Source organism: Patagioenas fasciata, chromosome 2, assembly GCF_037038585.1.
Source record: "Patagioenas fasciata isolate bPatFas1 chromosome 2, bPatFas1.hap1, whole genome shotgun sequence".
In the NCBI taxonomy this organism is placed as follows: domain Eukaryota; kingdom Metazoa; phylum Chordata; class Aves; order Columbiformes; family Columbidae; genus Patagioenas; species Patagioenas fasciata.
In genome coordinates, this window is record NC_092521.1 from 108733543 (window position 1) to 108756672 (window position 23130).

Consider the following 23130-nt stretch of genomic DNA (forward strand, 5'->3'; position numbering starts at 1 on the left):
GAACTGGCAGAGAGCAAGGTCAGAAGCCTAAAGTCTGTGTAAGGAGCCAGAAGTGAAGAATTTTAAGACCATTTGCAATTATTAACTTTAATTCCAAAAACATACTGTGATACATTCTGTCTTGCTGTCCGTGACAGTGTGGCCACTTTTATGCACCAGTACGCTTGCTATGTTTTGTTATTTAAATTAATTATTTCAAATTTTGATTGGCAATCACATATTCTAGAGAATGTGGCTCTATGGGATTAAAGCTGAATGCTGGCACTCTGTCATGCACAGTGCATCACCACAGCAGGTGAGCAATAATCACCCAGAAATGTTCTGTGGCACGCATCTGATTACTTACATTAATTGTTCAATGTGAAATTTTATAGAAAATTGGCATCTAACTCATCTCACTGTGTTACAGAGGGAATAACACAGTTCACACATTCATAAAACACTAGAAGCAGCTGCATGAAAACTCTTGGTACTGCTTTTTTCCCCATTTCTCTCATTTCACCTCTTATGCTACACAGAGATTCTTGTTAAAATTGGCATATGTTCTGTATAATCTACAAAGACAGATTGGGCACTATATTTTGAAATCGTTGTGATTTTGTGATTAAAATCCTTAATTCTATCCACAACAAAGTCAGGCAAGCTTTAGAATTCTCTGAGACTGCTGGGATAAATTAGTTGTGAGTAATAAATCCTGTTCAATGTCCCGTGCTAAAATCCTAAAGTACAACTGTACCATCTGGACTGTAACAACAAGTTAGTTTGCTAATGATAAGTAAAGGAGGTGTACAGGGACCTGTGCTGTCACAAGCAGCACAGCATGTTGATCCTGTGACAACAATGCAACTTTCATTGCTAATAGAATTAAGCTTAACTAAGATACAGAAACAGAGATGATTATTTTTTCTCAGTAGTATTTTATCTGCCTGTAATTACTACATATATATATACCTGCCTAAACTTATAGGCATTTAGACTGTTTGGCCACTGGTAAAAAGAGAATATTCCTTGGGTTTGGTGTTCCCTTTTAATAAGATCTCGGCTTGTAGTCTTTGCAATAGCAAAATGCTCATGTGGGGAGGAGAAGACTAAAAATAAAAAGATACTATCTCCCAAATACAAGTGCAACACTCTAACGTGACTATTCTCCTGACATCTTAAAAAAATACTGGAACTAAAATGCAGAAACCCTTTCCACACAGGGCAGGTGTTTCATGTAGCAGAACCAGGGACTTTGGAAGCACTTACCTCCATGTGGGTGCAACATGAGGACGTGCCACCCTCAGTACCTTTTGTCATGTTCTTATAGAGAATACTGTCCCCTCCCTGCTATCTGCTCTGGCTAACTATGAAAAATGCTGCTGTTTACAGCTACTTTTTTTTTTCCCCCAACCAAATGGCTGAAGTCTGCAGTAAGAATGATTCAATGTGACAGCTGATCTTTTTGCCCAGTGGGGATCTTCACTGAAGTGTGGCTAGGAAAGCATTTCCATGCTGATGATGACCAAAACCTTTATGATTCAGAGCCAAACAAGCTAAAAAAAGCAGAAGGAATCCCAGTATCACAGCCACAAGCACATTCTCGTTTCAAAGGAAATTAAATTAAGCTAATATACAGCACATATGGTACCTGGACCCTTTAAAAGAAAGCCACATAAAAATGTTATGTACAGTGGCATATTGTAACAGAAGTGCTTGTATACTCTTTGCAGATGTTAATAGGTGCTAATAAGACAGCTATGAAAATACAGTCAGATCTCAATCTTGGCATTATTACTTAGTGAAAGGGTTTGTTTTAAATTGCAAACTACAAAGAAGTAAACTTGATAATGGGAAAACAACAAACTACATGTTGATCCTTAAAAAAAACAAAACCAAACCTAAGAAAACTCTTTGGATACTATTCTAATTTCCTATGATTACATAATTGTTACTCTGCTTGCAATACAATCTTCGAATGCTTGGAAAGCATGAATATAAGACATATATTTTCAATTGATATAATGAGGATGGTATCAGGGTCTAAGTTGGCAGAAGAGAGAAACAGAGTGAGAATATATTTTCTCATATAAAGAAAACAGACATATATAAACATATATAAAACACATTTATATTAAAATATATTATTAATACAATTGTTATAATAAAGCTAACATATACATGCTAAATATATAAAGCATAATAATATTTTAATATAGTAAAAGATGTTTCATATAATATCATGCATGGCATATGGTATTATATTATATGAAATGTTTGAATATATATTATTATATGTTACCAAAAAATACCTTATGACTAGTAACTTCTATGTGAAGTTCACTTCAAAAGTAACCTGCCTGACTTATAGGAAGCTTTATGTCCTGTTTTTCAAAAATGCATTGTAAAGCTCTGATTCTAATTAACTTATATTGCAAATTAATTGTAATTACATTGTAATACATTGCAAAAGCCAAATTCTAATTAAGTTCACTATGATGATGGAATTATTTCTAATGGGCACTGGCATAAGTGGGATCAATACAAACTATCACATAAGCTTAGATTTATTCACTTGGGAAAAAGCAGAGAGTTAATTAGATGTATCTTCACATCCTTTCTTCCAAGTCAGTTTACATTTCCAAAACCAAATATTCAAAATAAAACTAAGCAACTCAAACTAATTCAAACTAAATACTAACCACAGGAGGCTTTTCCAATTTCAGTTTTATGTGAGGAAATAGAACAAATTTCATCCCTGTGACAACAGCGCTTCGCTTTTTCTTTTCACTGTGGCTTCAACCCTGAGCAGGTCCATGAGAAGCAGCAATCTGAAGAGGCCTGAGGTGCCAGAACAACTCACTGGTACACCACAAAGCATGATCCTTAACACTGACATTACTAAAATGGTATAGTGGATCTGACTGGGATGATGTTACTAAGTTAACCTTCTTAATAGCAGCCCTTATGGCCCTGTGCTCTTAAAAGAGTGTTGGTAACACACCAATGATTTAGCTGCTGCTAAACAGGGCACGCACAACATCAAGGTTTTCTCTCCACACCCTCCCCTATAAGAGCCAGGAGGATAGAGACATGCAAGAGGTTAGGAGGGGACACAGCTGGGACAGCTAATCCAAACTGATCGTAGGAATATCCCACACCAGACAAGTCCATGGCTACAGTCAACCCACCACTACTTGATTAGTGGAAGCTGATGTCTACATTTCAGGAAGAGAAGGCATTTTGCCAGACCAAAGTTCTATGCCGTATTTCATTTTTTCAAAGTCTCTTTGATATTCTCTTAACTTACAGTAGTAAATCAAAAGCACGTGCATTTCTTTACCATAGCTACGCAGATCTTTGCTGATGATATCCAGTCACTCACCCTGTGGAATTTCCATCCTCGGAGATACTCAAAACTTGACTGGACATGGCCCTGAGCAACCTGATGTAGCTTTGAAGCTGGCCCTGTGTTGAGAGGGGCTTGGACCATATGAACCCCAGTGTTTATTTGTTACTTTAATTATTCTGGGGTTCTATGATCCTGTAATCTTTCGTTCTTTCAAAGCAGAATTCTGAAAAGCCATTTTTAGCTTTCCAGCAGATTTGCAATGGGTTTAATATGTAGGAAATTGTCATGATAAGCCAGGCTGCCTGCATGCAGGAGTTGGCCTACTTGCTCTTTCCCCATCTTTCCTAGTACTTTCTTTTTTGCAACGAAGAAGAAACTATTAGTTGAGAGCAACAGAAATTAACACAGATAAGTGGTTGAAAAGGTAGGTCTCAAAGCCAAAGCTTGCCATCATATTGAATTAATATTCTCAGTCGGGGAAAAAAAAAACAACTAAATACATGCATAGTTGTGCAAACATGTGAACCTTCAGTTCTCTTAGGAATTCAGTGAAGCCAGAAGGCACTGAAGCCAGGAAGCACAACTTGTAGTTACAAAAGATCTCTGTAACAGTCATGTAAGATACAGACAAAATAGGTGACTTTTCAGGAGAGTTCCCTCTACTCAAGGCAGCCGTATTATTGACCTGTGGGCTGATTTTGACTTGAATTTTTGACCTCCTCCTCTGCCTGACACTGAGTAGATCGGAGCTATGCTTTCCACTGCACGCTGCACAATCTATGACTTAAAGCCATCATCTGTATCATCTAAGCATGGTTCCCACTGCTAAAAAGGCAGAACTGATTTGACATGATCCCTGGCAGTCTCAGAACCACCTTTTTTGTATCACTGTATATTTTCAGAATATGCAGGACATGTATCAGTGTATCAGAGCATAAGTGATGTCTCCACAACTTACCTGTCAATAATGGCACACATGTCAATGGTGACATTGGCAAAGCTTCCCAGCTGGCCTTGCTCCACTGCATGCAAATCCACCAGCTGATCATCCACGTGAATAAACTGCATGCATCCTTGAAATGAATGCTGAAATAGCGAGTGATCTGACTCATTCATCTGTATAGGAAACCCTGTAGAGCAGCAGAAAATAAGATCATTATTAACTTCATAGATTATTACTCAGGCCAGTATTTTTTCACAGGAAAATACACGTTTTCTAGATGGGGAAAGAAAAATGCAAGGTGGGAAGGAAATATTATGTAGTTATTAGATTACATTGCAATGTTATTGATTTAAGTCACCGGCAACTACCAGCAAGAATTTATCTAGTACAGCCCATGATTCTTTCATTAATTTTTGTCTCCGAGAAGGAAGTCTTCTGCTACATTTTTCCTCCCCCAGCCCTCTATTGCTTTTTTTCATTACTTCTCTCTTCATACAAAGATTAAGGGAATAGGGAAAGGATTTATCTCCTGGCTATATTTTAGGAATCACATTCCCATTTCTCATTTCTGAGAAAAATGTATTCCATGTATTCTATGAAGTGAATTTCCAGTTCAGCTTTTCTAGAAATAGGCTTCCTGAGCAATGAATACTTGTGCTGGAAAATTTCTGCAAACTTAAAACTAGCCCTAAAAGCTAAGGTTCCGGCCACTTCTGAGGAATCTGAGGACATTCTGTAGCATTTTCATTTTTGCTCTGAATATGTTCATTTGCCTGTCTTTCTGAAGGTAGTTTATAAGAGATGAGAATGAATGAGTGTCTCAACCTAGGCTAAAAGGCAGGAACACAGAGGATGTTTGTATGTAATTGTTTAACTGAATGTCCTTCAGAAGTGATTGTGTCAATTTACTTGAGAAAAATGTCCTTGATACGACGGTGAAGGGCCTCATTCACTACTTATAAAACTTTAACAATTAAGTCCCTGAAAAAGCTTGAAGAAAACAATTTAGACAGAATCTGTTTAAGATGAGAGCAGGAAGGGAGAGACACTAACAACAGTTTATTGGTAAAGAAGGTAAAAATTCTGAAAAATCCATAATGGTTTTGCTGATTTCAGCTAGGAAGATGACTAACCAAGCAGTTCTTGACTGACAAGGGTAAAAAAATCACACACATTTGCTCTGGTACCTAAGACAGATTCTACAGCTCCCACTTCTCCCTCTTTCCTACTGAACTTGCGATCACCAGTGCCTTGCTGCTTTCTTCAATAGCATGGAAGCAGGTATTTGTGGAGACAGGAGAATAACAGATTATCAAACTCATATTGTTTGAACAGCAGCAGGAAAAAGGACTGAATGTCATTTTAAAGTCTGTTTCTGAATACAGTTTATCATGTGTCACACAAATAGTTGGATTGGCTTAAAGAAAGGACAGTGAGTAGAGGGCAGAAACATGCAACGGGGGTTTGGGGACAGATACAGCTTGATGGAGCATCTGTTACTGAAAAAAAAAAAAAAAAGATACACTTAAGTCTTCCCCATAATATAATTTAGACCCATTCATACAGTCAGTAATGGGCTTTAAAATTCTCTGTAAGTCTTGCCCTTCAGCTAAAATCACTACTGGTAGCTCCAAAGTTCAGTGGTGGCACCACAGAATTAATCAAAGATGTTATAATAATTAAGCTGTGATCATGCTAAAAGTTAGTTCTGACAGGTATTTCAAGCAATTAGGCAAAGACTTGTCATGAGGTCATATCACATTCAGAGCAAAATTGTGGGACTATTGCAGGGAATAATAAACTGCTATGACCAAAACGAATACCCCTTCACACTAATATACATCCGATGGAGAAGAAAAACTCCTAATGATCCCCCAATTGCCTAACTAGTGCATAATAACCTCATTGGACCAACTGCCCCCCACCAAAATGGCACCAGACTGTGGGAACTGTTATTTTGGATTGGCAGAAAGCTCAAGTTGTAGGGACATGATTTTTATTCTCTTCCCAGCATGTGCATTTGATATTGACTTCTCTGATTAAAACAGGACAGAGCTTTTAGAAACATGCCTCCTACTTTTTTTTTTTATTTTTTCTTTCCAGAGACGCAGAAAAATTTTTATTTTTGCCTTTTGTTTTATTTGTAAGTTAATGATGGGCTGATGTTTGTACACAGATGGCACTTGGTATTTTACTTCATTAAGAAAAAAATACACCTCATTTAAGAAAAAAAAAAATCATTATTATCTAATTATCTAACTGGTAGTTCATATTGTCTTCAGCTGGTTGCATGGGTAGCTGCAGAACCTAGTCACCAATAGAAAAAGTGACTGATCTCAAGCCTGACAGTTATTTTCATCTGCTTGGTATTTCAAGTATACATCCCGGATCCTTGCTATGCAGAATGAGAGGAAGGAAACAAAAAGATTTGTCAGGATAAAGAGCAGTACAGTACCGTTCAAGGGTCATTTTCTATACATATCATATGGAGTTAAAAGACGTTATTCTGAAATCACACAAAAAAACCTCAAATTCAGTACATAATGATGTGGTTAAATTAAGATATAGCTGGTGTTTCTTATGTTAACAAACAGGAAAAGATACTAAAAGAAAAGCTCAATACACCTACCTACTCAAATTCACTGTAATATTTTTATGCTTGTTTCATTCAAACAAGAATGGGGCCCTTAGTGTGAAGCAGAACACAGGCAATAACTTTGGAAAACTAAAATCTTCCTGTTCTAAGTGCATGAAGTAAACTGAGGTAAACAAACTGCAGAAAGGATGAATGACACGAGTTTAAATGGAATATTTTTTTCATTTAATTGCATCTCTATAAAGCTACAGAAATGCTCAAAAAAGCACACACATATAGTTTCTAACTACTATATTTGAAGGAATATGGGACCAGTACTGGGGGTTTCAACAGAGTCATGCCTCTTCAACTCTAGTCATAATTATGTATTAGGGAACATGAGGACTAAGGATGGAGTTCACCCAGACACTGGGATTCCATGTCTAGCAAGTGTGTGAACTGTCCTGAAAAAAAGCACAACTTCAGTCTCCCAACTTGGTGCTGTGCAGAAAGGCAAACCAGAATGGGAACTACAATTTTTTGCTGGGTGTTCACAGATGAAGTCACCAACTTCTTCAATGAGGCATTTTCTAATAAATTAATTTTGTCTTCATTGTTTCATTTATAGAAACACAGAGGCTGAAAGCAAGGTAGTGCATTCTATCCTAACAAGTGTAAATTACTAACCTAAAAAACCTATATGTGTCTATATACAAAGCGAAAAGCATACTGCTAGAGCTTAGAACAAGAGGATGTTGTACTTCTAGCACTCCTGAGACACACATGAGCCCTCTAGCTAAAACAGGCTAGCATTAATTATGTCGCTGGTGGACTTTACAGAAACTTCATCGTATTATGATGAAAAAGTTTAACCAGATCTCACAAGTCTTATTAGCATTTTCTAGCAGTGGTGTTTTTTTCTCATCTGGAAATCTTGGTCCTTAGCCAGACCCTCTTCTCTAAAAATACTGTATTGCCAGCTGCCTGTTTATTAATTGAAGCCAGTTCTAGAAAAGTATTTAGATTTTTCAGTCTGTCTGTATCTATAATTTCTTAACCCTCAGTTAGACTTTGGTGTATTGAAAATGATCCAGTACCTACCAGTTCTCGAAGGGACTGAATTCTTTAAAAAGCAGGACCTCTCTACCTGAGGTATGAAGAATACCAACACAGTACTACAGTTCTCCAATACCATGTGCCAGAGAAGCTCTTCCTTCAGCACACCTGAGATTTAGATGCAATAACTCTAGCGTTATGTGACCTGGCCATAGAAATAGGTCATGTGTATAATGTACATCATATGTTACGTGAACAAGCAATTACGCTGGTATTTCTTATAAGCTGGTCATTGAGGAAAGAAACAGGCAGATAATGCAATAGTCCAAGTAAGAAAAAGCCCAAAAGATACTCAGATGGTAACAGCTGAGCAACTAGCTGTGAACAGATTATCTTCAAGACACAATGCAACTTGCACAAATACTATTTTACAAGATATTCAATGGCTAGGATGACAGCCTAGGAAAAAAAGTAGAGGAAATACAGTTATTATGGCACTGACAAAAGCAGAAATAGGAGCAAGGCAGACTATCATTAGTAGCACACAAGAAAATTACAGACAGTAACACAGAAAGGACAAGACTATAGTATAATAATTTCTCTTTACCAGCTTTTTTGATTCAGTGCTTCTCTCAGATTGCTGTGGACCTTAGTGTGAACAACAGTGTACTTCTTTAGACAACCTGTTTTGAGACACTTTTCCCAAAGGCTTGCCAAAGAATTCAACTACCTTTGGGCCTTTCAGTTACTTTTGAAAAATAGTGGGATTGTCACCCAGGCTTCCAGGTGGCAACTTGATGGTACCAGTTCAGTTGTTTGAAATTAACTGCAATGGGACCTGAGGTACATATCATATCTAAATATGGCATCTTTTTCCTTTCTTTTTACTTTCCAATGCCAAAGGACAGATACTTCTTTTTTTCTTGTGGTAATTGCAAACATGGTATCTCTCCTATTTTCAAAGTCATCTCCTGCAAAAATATGAGGACCATGACTTTCCCAAACATAGAGAATGTCTGGCAGATTGTGCCCAAGCTCAGCTGGAGGAAATATGCATATAGCCCACCTCTGTTCTCAGATCTCATAGCACATGGATCAGAATGACCATGTGATTTTCCCACTTCATCCTTCCTTCCTCTTTATCTAACATATATTAAAAATGCAACTTATAAGAGAAACACCTTGGTACACTTTTATGAGTCACATACCTTTAGAGTTATTATAAATTGAAAATGTAAGAGAATAGGTAAAAGGGTGTTGATTGGTTCTATAGTTTGTAATGCCAAAATTTTAAAATTAATTGCCAAGTCTTTTTGCATAACATTATAAAGACAGCCTTTACTATGAATTTAGGGACTGTTTCTAGGGATTCCATTAAGCCCTACAGAACTTAAGGTACATAACTTCATTACTCAGATAATATCATTTTGTGTAACTTTAAGAACAAAAGTATGATTAATCGAGGAAAATCTAAGCTTTGCATTAAGATAACTCTTTAAACTTTCAATTAAATTATTTTTTTTTATGTTAACTCATTAAAGAGTAACAATGTTGATCTTCAAATCCACCTGATATATTTAATGGCCATGCCTAATTTTGACCTACAGAAACCACCTATATAGTGATATACTTATCATCAACAATTAATATGCTTAAGGTAGTTTTGGAAGTCTGTAAAATAAATGTAAGGTGTTCAGAACCTGGAAGTTACTGTTAACAAGTGTCAGAATAGCATTTAAGATACACTGGATATCTGAATGCACTTTAAATCAGATCACTTTTCAAGTTTTAAATATGCAGAAGCATTTATTAGCAACAAACTTCCAACAAAGTCTTTATAACCAAGAGATCAATCTGTTTTCTTATTAACTCTCTGTGGTTATAGCTGATATAGGGTGCTAGGAGCCAAGTGAGAAACTCTGGAGAAAATGCAATGAATGGCATGAAACTACAAATAGCGTGTTTAAGGTACCTAAACTGAATCTGAGTTCCAAACTGGTGCAGTTTACCACAGTGGTGTATGCATTGTGGTCATGCAAACTAGCTCACAGTGATTTTGCTTGTGTGATTAGATGCTCAACACTAAAAGCTTTCATTGTGGTACCTTTGTTAACCAGACTGGAAAAAAAAAAAAAAAATTACTAAAATATAAATCTCTTAGGTGGAAGCTGGTGAAAGTAAATAATACGAATCTGTAGCTGAATTGGTCCACTGAGTTCTATACCACTATTTTCAATTGAAGTAAATTCACCTTGGTGATATTGTAGTAAGAACGCTGCAGTACATAAAAATACAAAATAAGTGTATGTAGGAGAAGCAAATAAGATTACATCATTAATGCCAACAGCATAATCTCCTCACTGTACCTCTCTTCAGGGCAGTAAATAGTGACTGAGTATTTTTTGCTGCTTTTATCACCCTAAGTGTAATTGTCTCCACCATTCTCTAGACATTTTTTACCTTCAAGAGGGATTTTGTAGAAGTAACTTTGAAAATCTAGTGTACATTTATTCTCTTTGTTGTAAAATAGAAAGCCTATGAATAGCATCTATTCCATGGATCATGTAATGTACAGATTTGCTGCAATTTAATCATTATGTGGCTGTATTTTCCATCATTTCCAATAAAATAAGATTCAAATTACAGAAAAGTGTTAGATTGACTTAAATTAGCAAAGACTGGTAATAATGATCATTCTTACTGTTTCTCCCTATGCAATGTGATGACTGAAACTTGCTGCTATTTCTCATGTTTCCAGTCATTTGAAGGAGAATTTTGTCTGAACAGGAAGATCAGGACAGCTTTTGAGCTTATTTCAAGAAAGAGTTCTTACTGATTTTATATTTTAGGGTTTCAGCCACGCATGCACCGCATTTTTTTCATGGAAACTCAAAAAGGTAATAATATCTTCATGTAAAAATAATAGAAGACAATTTCATTGTTTTTTATTTGTCAGATGATACCAAAATATTTTATTAATTTCACTGTTCCTCTGCCAGGAAACAGAATTGTCTTCATACTAAGAACCACCAGAGCATGAAACTGTGCTTAAATGCTTCATAATAAGTGAGCAATATGTATATTTTAAACATTTTTTTGTGTCCCATTTCATTGTGTTATTTATATTAATGTTATCACAATCTCAGTCTCCTGTTTTATTTTCATCACTGACAATTTCTAAGTAAAGGATTAAAATGTATCTAAAATTTTCTCTTTTATTTTAAAGTAGTTGTTTGTCTTTTTATTGTTCTTTTCCTGAGGATTCTTTATTTATGTCTGAAGTGGCTGACTACTCTCAAACTCCACTGAAGGAGGCAGGAAATGGAAATGTTTAACAGCTGGCAAAATCAAGTAGTTTCTGAAGAAAAAGCAAAAAAGCAACCTCTAGCCACTTTAAAAAGTCGTGTTTCTTCAGTGGAGCTCTTGTTTACATAAGGCACACTTGCCATCAAGTGGAGCTGCTGCTTTCATTTCGGCATAAAATAAGCTGCTATTATAACATGAATTACCAACCATTTCCATCAGTTCTTGTCAAAATAAGGACTTTGGAATACATCTATTTGCGAGAAAATGAATTAAATCTTGCTGTTCATCCATTTTTAAACATCAAGAAAGCAAAAGGATCCAGTTTTGCTATTATTTTGTTGGAAAAAACACACATTTCCTGTATCAGTAAATTTCTGTTGCTCTTGGAACGTAAACATATCAAAATACTGAATTTAGTTTATTGGATTTTTTCGTGAGCCCACACAAATTTGACATTGTAAAACCAACAATATGCACAGCTGATCCACCCACCAAGCAAGGGAAGTAGAATAGTAAGTCAAAGAAAAGATGGAAAATTATCTGTGCATTGAGTAGATAATACCTGACTTATTTCAGTTGTGATTTGGACAAGTATTAATTTTAGCATCTATATAGATTTGTACATGTTTTTTCTTTTCTGAATATAGACGTGCTTTTAGACTGTCAGGAATAATTTATTTTCTGTTGCAGAGTTATCTGAATGGAGTTTAGCTATTTAAACAAATATTGGTATGTAGGACATGTTGTGAGGTATGTATTAGGACTGAAATAATTCCCTGTGAATGAAAATCATGCTTGTGTTCTGCCTAATTAGTTAGATTTGCTCCCAGTAGCAATATCGTACATGGATTTTTTTAAAGTGTAGTAGTCCTTCCACCTTCTAATAGAGTACTACGCCATTTACTTGTATTATGCAATATTGATAAACTGTTTGAATCACATACCCATTTGGGCAAGTTGGACAGTTTGACTTAATAAAGTATTACACATCTTTAACTCAGTGGTAGAATAGAACTTTGTTTTTTCAGGTGGTCATGATTTAAACAATATTTATATTTCCTGTTTCTATATAGAAACACAAATATAGAAATATATTCCCAGTAGACTGTTTTTCCAAATTTAGAAAGAAATAACAAAGAATCTCTACAAATAAACACATTCTCTCTGAATCCAAGCTAATTTATCTGTAGCACATAATTTGGACCTGCAGTTCAAGTGAAAAGTTAGCAACCCTTAATATTTTAATAAGCAGAAAGCACTCATAGAGCAATGTATATTCAACCTATACTAATATTAGAAAGAAATCCATATAATGAACAACAATGAATTCTAGTCAACCACAGTAACAAGAAAATCCATTTTCTATTTTCTCCATAATTATTTAAGGCTATTATGAGTGTGAACATTTCATTAAATGGAATGAAACAGAAGTGTATTTGTCTCTTATTTCTAAGATTCAAATGTTAGGAAGAATCACTATTTTGTTATCTCTTTTTAAACTTGATGCTCTTGCAAAAAAAAAAAAAGATATTAAAATATCAGCATTTTAGAGATTGATCTTTAACCTTTGTACATCTAGAGAAATAAATAAAAGAATTCCACATATTGGGTTATAGTGCGTTTCTTCTTTTTCAGGTCATCCATCCTTCACTCTATTACAAGTCTGCTCACTCAAAGCAAGTGTACAGTAGAAAATAATACACAGAAATTGATTTAACTTCAATCTCCTGTCTTTTTTTATTTTAAAAAAAAGAGTTTTTAAAGAAACAGAAAGAAATTTTAAACTGAAACCACTGAATAACCCCTTAAGAAGCATAAGCTTTAACATTCATTCTTTCAGTATTAATATCAAGTCCAAAGGAGCCAAGGAGATTTCTTAAACACCAATGCTGTCTATTCAAAAGCACAGCGGGCACAGCAGCAAAAGCCTCATATAGTAGTGACTCAACATAAAGCCAATTGGAATTTTTCTGAATAACAAGTTGCAGGACTGAACTGTGATAAATTGTATAAGACTCATTAATACTTCTCTTGAAAGTGCTTTAAGATGCACGATAGTATATACTGATTGCCTCGAATATAAATATAAAATATACTACTTGTTAAAAGAACTGTGGCTATTTCCTTGAAAGAATGTTTATTTTTTGTTTTCTTGGAAGCATACACTGGAAAGTACACTTGTCACTGATATGCCACATGCAAGATGTATTTCCTCCTACTGTAATGCTGAATGATTCCTACCAAAATGACTGAAGCAATTCAGTGTGTTGAGTAAAGCTACACAAAGAATAATACAGCTGTACAACTAGAAAAGAAATCTTAGCTTTTCAAATTTTTGGTTTTTGAAGTAATATTTGTACTTTTAGAGGTTCAAAATTATTATAGAAATTATGATGGATTAATTTTAAAATATTTATTTTCAACAGTAGTGTCCTGAGTTCAGCTAGGATAGAGCTAATACACAGAGGAACCTGGGAAGGGACACAGCCTGGACAGCTGACCCAAACTAGCCAAGGGGATATTCCATATAATATGATGTCACACTCAGTAAATAAATTGGCGAAGCTGGACAGGTAGGTTATCGCTGCTCAGGAGTGGGCTGGGCATTGTTTTTCCAGGTGGTGAATCATTCCATTGTGTATCCCTCGCTTTGTATATTCTTTTATTGTTATTATTGTTATTGTTACCCTTTTCAGTCCGGTTAAACTGTTTTTATCTCACCCCATGAGTTTAATGGGTTTTTTTCCCCAATTCTTCTATCCAGCCCACCAGGGAGGGGAGGAGTGAGAAAGCAGCTGCATGGTACTTGGCTGCTAGCTGGGGCTAAACTACAAGGAGGAGCTCAACTAAATTATTTAGATGGATCAGGAAGTAACCTTAAATTGCTGTCTACACTGGCTTCTTTAGTGATGCCTCAGAGAGTGTCAAAATAAAGACAAAAATTACAATCACTTAAAAAAAAAATTATCATAAAATCACAAAATATTTTACTTTAGAAAGGATTTCTTGATCCAACCAGCTCTTCAGAGGATGTCAAATCAGGCTAGGTTGCTTAGGTATGTGTCTAGTCTAATTCATTGTATCTGAGGATGGAGAATTCGGAACCTCTCCAGACAACCTGTTCCAGTGTCTGACCACCCTAAGGGCTGAGAAATGCATTTTTGTATGTAATCAGAACCTTCATGTTGCAAACTTGTATCTGTTGCCTATTCTTTTCTCATCTTAGACCTCCAAGAAGAGTCTGGATCTAACTTCTCTGCACCCTCCCAGCAGGCAGCTGTAGATAGCAAGATTTCCCTCCAGCCTTCTCTTTCAGAGAAACACAGTTCTCTCAGCCAGCCTCTCCTCACACATCATGTGTTTGAGACCCTTAACCCTCTTACTGACCCTCTGCTTGACTTGCTCCAGAATGTCATTGTCTTTCTTGTACTGTGGGGCCCAAGACAGTATTTTCCAGCAGTGATGAAAGGGAAGAAACACTGCAGCCTGCTGACTCTGCTCTTTGCTGATGCAGCCCAGTATGCCAGTGGCCACCTTCACCAAAGGGGCATGATTACTTCTTATGTTCAACTTTAGCACCAAAGTCCTTTTCCGCAGAACCCTTCTATCCAGTTGATTACCAGACTGGACTGATGCTCTGGATTATTCAGTCCCTGGTATACGACTTGGAGTTTGATTTTGCAGCACATGATGATCTGCTAGCTAATTTCGCCAGCATGTTGAGGTCCACGTGAATAGCAGCATATCAACCACTTCCTCCAGTTTGTCATCATCCACAAATTCCTGAGGGCTCACTCCACTCCATTAATCAGGATGTTTACAGAAACATCAAACAGTATCAGCCCAGCATCAGTCCCTGAAGAACACCACTAGTAACTTGTCACCACTTCGAATTTGTGCTGTTGGTCACCACCATCTGAGCCTGGTGTCCAATAAATTTTCCCCAACCTTATACTTAATCTATCCAGTCCATATTTCAGCAATTTGCTCTAAAGATACGATGCAAACAGATTTGAAAGCCTTTCTAAGATCAAGGTATACAACATTCAACATTCAGCAGATCTTGAGGTACAGGGGGCACTCGGGAGGTTCCTTTGTCCCCTGAGAGTGGTGCAACTTGGCAGCACCCGGCAGCTCTTGTGACAGCGGCTGACGTGGCGTGCGCGTTGCCAGGGTAACAACAACCACAGCCCCGCCCCCAGCCCTGAAACAGCCTCAGTGAGGGCAGGGACACGTCGCTGCCCACCAGGCGCTGGGAGGTGAGACCCGCGTGTGAAGCTGTGAGTACCACCCACACCGTGCTGCAGCAGCGGCTGTGGGAGCTCGTGCACCAGGTGCAGAGGTTCTGTCCCTTCTTGCTCCATAGACCATCTCACCTATCGGCAGTCTACCAGACTGCAGCTTATCATGGTCTCCTCCAGACAGAGAGCTTGTCCCAAAAACGCTGTGGGGACCCAGATGGAGGCCCTGCCCCGAACCATGTCTGTTCAGGTCTCTGGCTGCAGGGAGTGCCAGAGGCTGCTGCTGCCAGGGGAGGGAGGCAGCATTGCCCCTGTGTGAGGTGTGAGCAGGTGCAAGATCTGCTCAGCATGGTGGTGGAACTCAAGGAGGAGGTTGAGAGACTGAGGACCATCAAGGAGTGTGAGGAGGAGATTGACTGTTGGAGAAACTCCCTGGCGTGCCAGCCAGAAAAGGCACCAAGGAGATACCCCCCAAAAGGTGATGGACCCCCTGCCCTGTCAGGCAGAGGTAGGGGACCAAAAAGAGGAGGAGGCTTGGAAACAAGTCACACTTCGGCATCATGGGCAACCCCCCTCCCTACCTGCCTTGCTTCCCCAGGTGCCCCTCCATATTAGGTTTGAGGTCCTGGATCTTGAGGGAGAGGTAGGTGAGGATGTGGTGGAAGGCCCAACTATGAGGTCACAAAGGAAGAGGCAGTTGACTCCACACCTCCAGACTGCCTCTGGTAAGAAGAAAGAAGGGTAATTGTAGCAAGTGATTCCCTTCTGAGAGGAACAGAGGGCCCAGTCTGCAGAGTTGACCCTCATCATAGGGAAGTGTTAAGTCTCCCTGGAGCCCGGATCAGGGATATCACCAGGGCACTCCCCAACCTGGTGCACTCGACAGACTACGACCCAATACTGATCTTCCAGACAGGTGGGGAGGAAGCTGCATCCCATATTCTGAGGGGAATGAAGAAAGACTTCATGGCCTTGGGACAGTTGGTGAAAGAGTCTGGGGCACAAGTTATTTTCTTTTCCGTCCTTCCATTTTCGGGTGATGACGTGGGATGGAATAGAAGGATCCAGTCCATAAATGCTTGGCTACGAGACTGGTGCTACAGGCAGGGACTTGGGCTCTTTGATAATGGCTGGTTTTATAAGATACCAGTCCAGACAGTGATATGTGGTGAAGTTTTTCTCACAGGTGCAAAAGGATGCTGGGACAGGAATTAGCAGGGCTCATTTGCAAAGCTTTAGAGTCGAAGGGGGATGGGGCTGTAGCTGGGCTTGCACCAGTGGAGCAGCACTCTAGAATCAATGAAGACCGGGAGGCCTCCCATACCACTAGGGTGAAATCAGAGTGCTCAGCTCGCTCCCTGAAATGCCTGTACACCACTGCACACGGCATGAGGAATAGGCAGGAGGAGTTAGAAAGCTGCATTCGCTCAGGAGATTATGACCTGGTGGCAATTACAGAGACATGGTGGGACAGCTCACATGACTGGAATGTGGTCATGGATGGCTATGTCCTTCTCAGGAATGACAGGCCAGCAAGAAGAGGTGGTGGACTTGCTCTTTACATGAGAGAGCAACTATGATTTATTGAGTACTGTCCAGGGGAAGATGAGGAGCAAGTTGAGAGTCTGTGGCTGAGAATTAAGGAGCAGGCTGGCATGGGTGATACTGTTGTGGGTGTCTATTACAGGCTACCAGATCAGGGTGAGGCAGTTGACGAGGCCTTCAACAGGCAGCTGAGAGCAGTCTCACAATTACAGGCCCTGATTATTGTGGGGGATTTTAACTATCCTGATATTTGCTGGAAGGACCACTCAGCCAGCCATCCACAGTCCAGGAGGTTCCTCCAGTGCATTGATGATAACTTCCTGATGAAAATGTTGGATGAGCCAACTAGGATAGAAGCGCTGCAAGATCTCATTCTCACTAACAACGACGGTCTGGTTGAAGCAATAAAAGTTGAGGCTTGCCTCTTGGTTGCAGCAACCATGAAATGGTGGAGTTCAGGATGTCATGTGGTAGGAACAGAATAGCAAGCAGAATGGCAACCCTGGACTTCAGGAGGGCCAACTTTGGCCTTTTCAGGCAATTGCTAGGGGAAATCCCATGGGACAGGGTACTTGAAGGTAGAGGGGTCCAAGATAGCTGGTTAGCATTCAAGGACTGCTTCTACCAAGCTCAAGATCAGAGCATCCCAACAAGTAGGAAGTGAAGAAAGGGAGCCAGGAGACGTGTTTGGTTAAACAAGAACTGCTGGACAAACTCAAATGAAAGAGGAGAGTTTACAGATCACGGAAGGAGGGCCTGGCAACTTGGGAAGAATATAAGGCTGTTGTCAGAGGGTATAGGGAGGCAACTAGGAAAGCTAAGATCTCCTCAGAATTAAACCTTGCAAGAGGGGTCAAGGACAACAGAGCGAGCTTTTTCAAATACATGGCAGATAAAACTAACACTAGAGGCAGTGTAGGCCCACTAATCAATGAGGTGGGTGCCCTGGTGACAGAAGATACAGAGAAGGCAGAGTTACTGAATGCCTTCTTTGTCTATACTGCTGGAGGCTGTCTTGAGGAGTCCCATACCCCTGAGGCCCCAAAGGAAGTCAGGACAATGGAGAAGTCTGCCTTGGTTGATGAGGACTGGGTTAAAGAACAATTAAGCAATCTGGACATCCATAAATCCATGGGTCCAGATGGGATACAACTGTGGGTGCTGAGGAAGCTGGCTGAAGTCATTGCTAGGCCACTCTCCATCATCTTTGGTAAGTTGTGGCGAACAAGAGAGGTGCCTGAGAGGACTGGAGGACAGCAAATGTCACTCCAGTCTTCAAAACGGGCAAGAAGAAGGACCTGGGTAACTATAGACCGGTCAGCCTCACCTGCATCCCTGGAAACGTGAGAGAATAACTTGTCTCAAGGCATATAAAGGAGAGTCATGGGTGGCAGTCAACATGGCTTCACCAAGGGGAAGTCATGCTTAACCAACCTCATAGCCTTTTATGAGGACATAACCACGTGGACAGATGATGGGAAAAAAGTGGATGTGGTCTATCTAGATTTCAGTAAAGCTTTGCCACCGTCTCCCACAGCATCCTTGCAGCTAAACCGAGGAAGTGTGGTCTGGATGATCAGGTAGCGAGGTGGACTGTGAACTGGCTGAAGAAAAGAAGCCAGAGAGTTGTGGTCAGTGCAACCAAGTCTAGTTGGAGGCCTGTATCTAGTGGAATCCCTCAAGGGTCTATACTGGGACCAATACTATTCAATATATTCATCAACAACTTAGTTGAGGGAATAGAGTGCACTGTCAGCAAGTTTGCTGATGACACCACGCTGGGAGGAGTGGCTGACACACCAGAAGGCTGTGCTGCCATCCAGCGAGACCTGGATATGCCAGAGAGTTGGGTGGGGAGAAATTGAATTAAATAATACAGGCAAGTGTAGAGTCTTGCATCTGGGCAGGAACAACTCCAAGTACCAGTATAAGTTGGGGAATGGCCTGTTAGAGAGCAGTGTAGAGGAAGGGACCTGGGGGTCCTGGTGGACAACAGGATGACCATGAGCCAGCACTGTACCCTTGTCACCAAGAAGGCCAATGGCATCCTGGGGTGTATTAGAAGGGAGGTGGTTAGTAGATCAAGTGAGGTTCTTCTCCTCCTCTACTCTGCCCTGGTGAGACCACATCTGGAATATTGTGTCCAGTTCTGGGCCCCTCAGTTCAAGAAGGACAGGGAACTGCTGGAGAGAGTCCAGTGCAGAGCCACAAAGATGATTAAGGGAGTGAAGCATCTCCCTTATGAGGAAAGGTTGAGGGAGCTGGGTCTCTTTAGCTTGGAGAAGAGGAGACTGAGGGGTGACCTTATTAATGTTTATAAATGTATAAAGGGTGAGTGTCATGAGGATGGAGCCAGGCTCTTCTCAGTGACAACCAATGATAAGACAAGGGGCAACGGGTACAAACTGGAACACAGGAGGTTCCACTTAAATATGAGATGAAACTTTTTCTCAGTGAGGGTGACAGAGCACTGGAACAGGCTGCCCAGGGAGGTTGTGGAGACTCTTTCTCTGGAGACATTCAACACCCACCTCGACATGTTCCTGTGTAACCTCATCTAAGTGTTCCTGCTTCAGTAGGGAGATTGGACTTAGATGGTCTTTCGAGGTCCCTTCCACACCTATCTGATTCATAATTTTGTATCTTAGTGGTTTTGGAGCTCCTGAATTTGTTCGAAGTGAAAGACCAGCTTTCTGAATTTTGTATCTAAAGTGATTAAAACAGTAAAGTGTAATCAAATGAGCACAAAGGAAAACAAAATATGACTCTTAGCCACTTCTTGGTAAACTAATAAAGAGGCTTAGAGAATCTAAACTACTCCACTGACTTCATATAGGGTTACATGAAGCTAAAATCATAGACACCACTGAAAAAAGTGGAACATTTTTACATTTGCAGTTTAAGCCCACAAGTCTTTACTCAAGAAAGCACATAAGCACATGTTAAGTACACATATGCAGAAGTTGAATAGAAAAGGTTTTTCCAAATTATTTATCTTGCTATGTTGTAGGCAGCATAGTCTTGATAATACACTTTAAATAGCACAGGTGTCAGAGCACAGGAGACCAGCTGCCACATCCTATCCAACTTCATTATCAGCAAAATCTACCTTCAGAGGATGGTACACAGAGAAATCCTACCTCACTGTGACTGAAAGCTAGCCTTAAACATAATGATTCAAACAATACTTAAATTATCCAGATAGGTTGCAAATGCCTATATGTATAATTTCTAGGCTCTATCAGATCACAGACCCTGACTTCTATGCTTTTCTTTTTGCCTCCTTTTTTTTTTTTTTTTTCCTTTTCATACTAGGAGAATTTGAAATGCAAGTGAAAAATTGGAAATGTACCATTTCCAGTGTTAGTCAGAAATAAACAAGGGGCTTTCTTTTATTGATCAGTAAAGATCAGTATGAAATAGGTTTGTTAGCCCAACAACTGTATAACGCTGCTACACACAGAAATATGTATTTGCATTTCACTCTTCATTTTCCGACAGATTCCCATCATCAGAAATCCATGCACTTGTGCACAGTACCAGTTAGTCAGGTTCTATTTCTATACGTCTTCATATACTTAATTCCCATGTTGGTGATTTACAGAAGCCAACCCTGACAATTATTTGATTTGATTTGAGGGTAAGAATACATGGGGGATACTTTGTAAGCAGGATTATTTTGGTAAATTTTGATGTTCATTGTAATGTTCATAAAGGGAAATAATGAATTAAAGTCAATTTTTAATCTGGGAGACAAACATTGGAATATTTGTACTCAATTTGCCTCCAGATGTATGCAAGACAGGAGTAAAATGAAGATAACAAGTCAAAGGGAGAAAGCAGGACATTGCTAGAGTCAAACAATTGTATATACAGAAATCATTAGATTGTAATTCTCCAAGTTTTACTGGGCAGTGCATCTGAGGAAAGCACATCTTGGCAAGAAACCTGATTTGCCACTCATTAATGTTTAATATTAAAATCCAAGGACACTTAAGCACAAGGAAGAGTTGTTAGCAAAGGCCTATTTTTAAGACAATGAGAACAGAGAAAGGTAGAAAACTATAGCCCTTCTAAGAACAGAAAGTCCGAAATTTTTTAATCTGGACTCCAGTTAAGAATGATCAGATTATACTGTCTAAATGGCTTTGTCTTCCTGTGTTGGTTTGACTGAAAGTGAGTTCATTTTCTTCATGCAGTTAGAAAATTTTTTGTAACTAGCACAGTTGTTATTTGGATTTAGTTTGAGAACAAGAAGATAACACCTCAGGACTGAATTATGTTTTCCTTCAAGTAACTTTCCAGTGTCTTTGACTTGGAACAAAGAGAATGTTAAGAGCTTACTGTTATCTTCCTTGTTGTTTGGCACCCAAGGTATTTTCTGAGCTTTTTGCCTCAGGGTCCGAGGCAGCTGGGAAGTGGAGCATAGATGAGGCAGAGCTTGACTGACATCCAGACTGACCAATAAGAACATTCCGTCCCATTAGTATCATGCTTCATATTTAAGGAGAGTCAGATTTTCCAGCTAGGGAGAGAGACAGAGATCTGTTCTGGTTCTGCTCCGTTTTGGTTGAGTTCTGTGTGGGAGTTCTTTTAGTTCAGCCTTTTGCCATCCTGCTATTTTGCAGTGGGTCTTTTGTCCTTTCTTTCTTTTTCTCTCTTCCCCTGAGTACTGGTTGTTTGGGATCTGGGTGCACTCTCTCTTCCTGGGACTGGGTGCTCAATCCAGATGGAGTTCATGAGAAGTTGCATTAACTATCTTTTATTTTACATTCTATTTTCCATTATATATATATTAGTAGTAGTAGTGGTATATTAGAATTATTTTGTTATTTTATTAAACTGTGTTTATCTCAATGGATTAATTTCTCCCTTCCCTTTCGATTCTCTCCCCTAATGGGGAAGGGGGCAAGTGGGGCTGGGATGAGGGAGGAGCGAGCGAGCAGCTATCATGGTTTTGTATTGCTAGCTCAAGTTAAACCATGACACTTCTGTAATCCAGATAATTATTACAGGCATCTCTTTTAGAAGAGCCAACTTACCTTATAATAAAAAAGCAGTTAATTTCTTTTTAAAAGGTTAGGTTTATATTCAGAATTAATTTAAATGTCTCCACTTAAGCCATGAAGACGGTGAAGGCTTCTGTGATTCATAGGTCAGTCATGAGAGCCTAATAAAGTGTTTTAATGCAAAGGTCTTGACAAGACCTATCTGAATGAAGGCACTCAGTGGCTATGTAAAAACTGAATTATTGCACATAATGCTCAAACACGTGCATATATATGCACACACAAGAGAGAATCTGCACTCAAAAAGTTCAGTTATTGCCAGGAAACTTTAAAAAATTCATTGTTACAGCCATGTAAAGATGGGTGTTCATAATTGGAAAATGTGGAAAATATGTACACAATTATATCAGTGCCAGTCTTCAGGAAAGAGGAGAGAGCTTTGTTGGTATGCATTTTTATGAGTCATGTCAACTAGACAGCACCAAATTGATCTGATTGGCAACAATAAAAAGCAGCTACTTAGATAATTTTGAAAGACATCAAAGTCTATCAAATAAGGCATTACAGAGAAAATACTGGATAACAACAATCCCAAGTGAAAATGAAATTTAATTGTCAGAACAATAAACACAATGATATAGATGGAGATGTACTACTAGCTCATTTCTAAGCCCACCACAGCTACCAAAGCTAACACTCATGACCTATGAGCAGAACCCATCATTGCACTACATCACAACATTCTTAATTCATATTCTAATGAATCAAGAAGTCACATCAGTCCTGTCACTTAATTCGCAAGCGAAAGATAAGCAAATATTCTGGTACAGACAAGCCAAGGAACACTTGGCTGGATAGTAAAAGACAGATACTCCACCAACGGCAGAAAGTTCATTATAAGAATTGTATAGCTGCTGCTCAAGAGGAAAAACTTTCGAAAATAATTCTTTGAAAACCAGAAACTTGCATAAATGAACAACTCTGATTTCTGAATGAAATTTTACTCGTGTCCTGACAAACTATATGGAAAAAATAAAAATGTTAACTATCTAATTTACATGACTATGATACTGCCTTGTCATACAACAGTGAAATCAGGATTTCATTTATAGAATGCAAACATT

At 38.9% G+C, this 23130-nt stretch overlaps 1 protein-coding gene across 2 annotated transcripts in view; it reads right to left on the bottom strand.

The window, feature by feature from the left end:
• The window catches only part of CNTNAP2 (contactin associated protein 2), a 1148794-nt gene that overhangs the window by 455667 nt on the left and 669997 nt on the right, over window positions 1-23130 (bottom strand). For both annotated transcript variants that reach the window (XM_065830092.2, XM_071804698.1), the window contains exon 10: window positions 4290-4461. In XM_065830092.2, the coding sequence (XP_065686164.1) occupies window positions 4290-4461 (172 nt within the window). The remainder of the gene's footprint in view (window positions 1-4289; window positions 4462-23130) is intronic.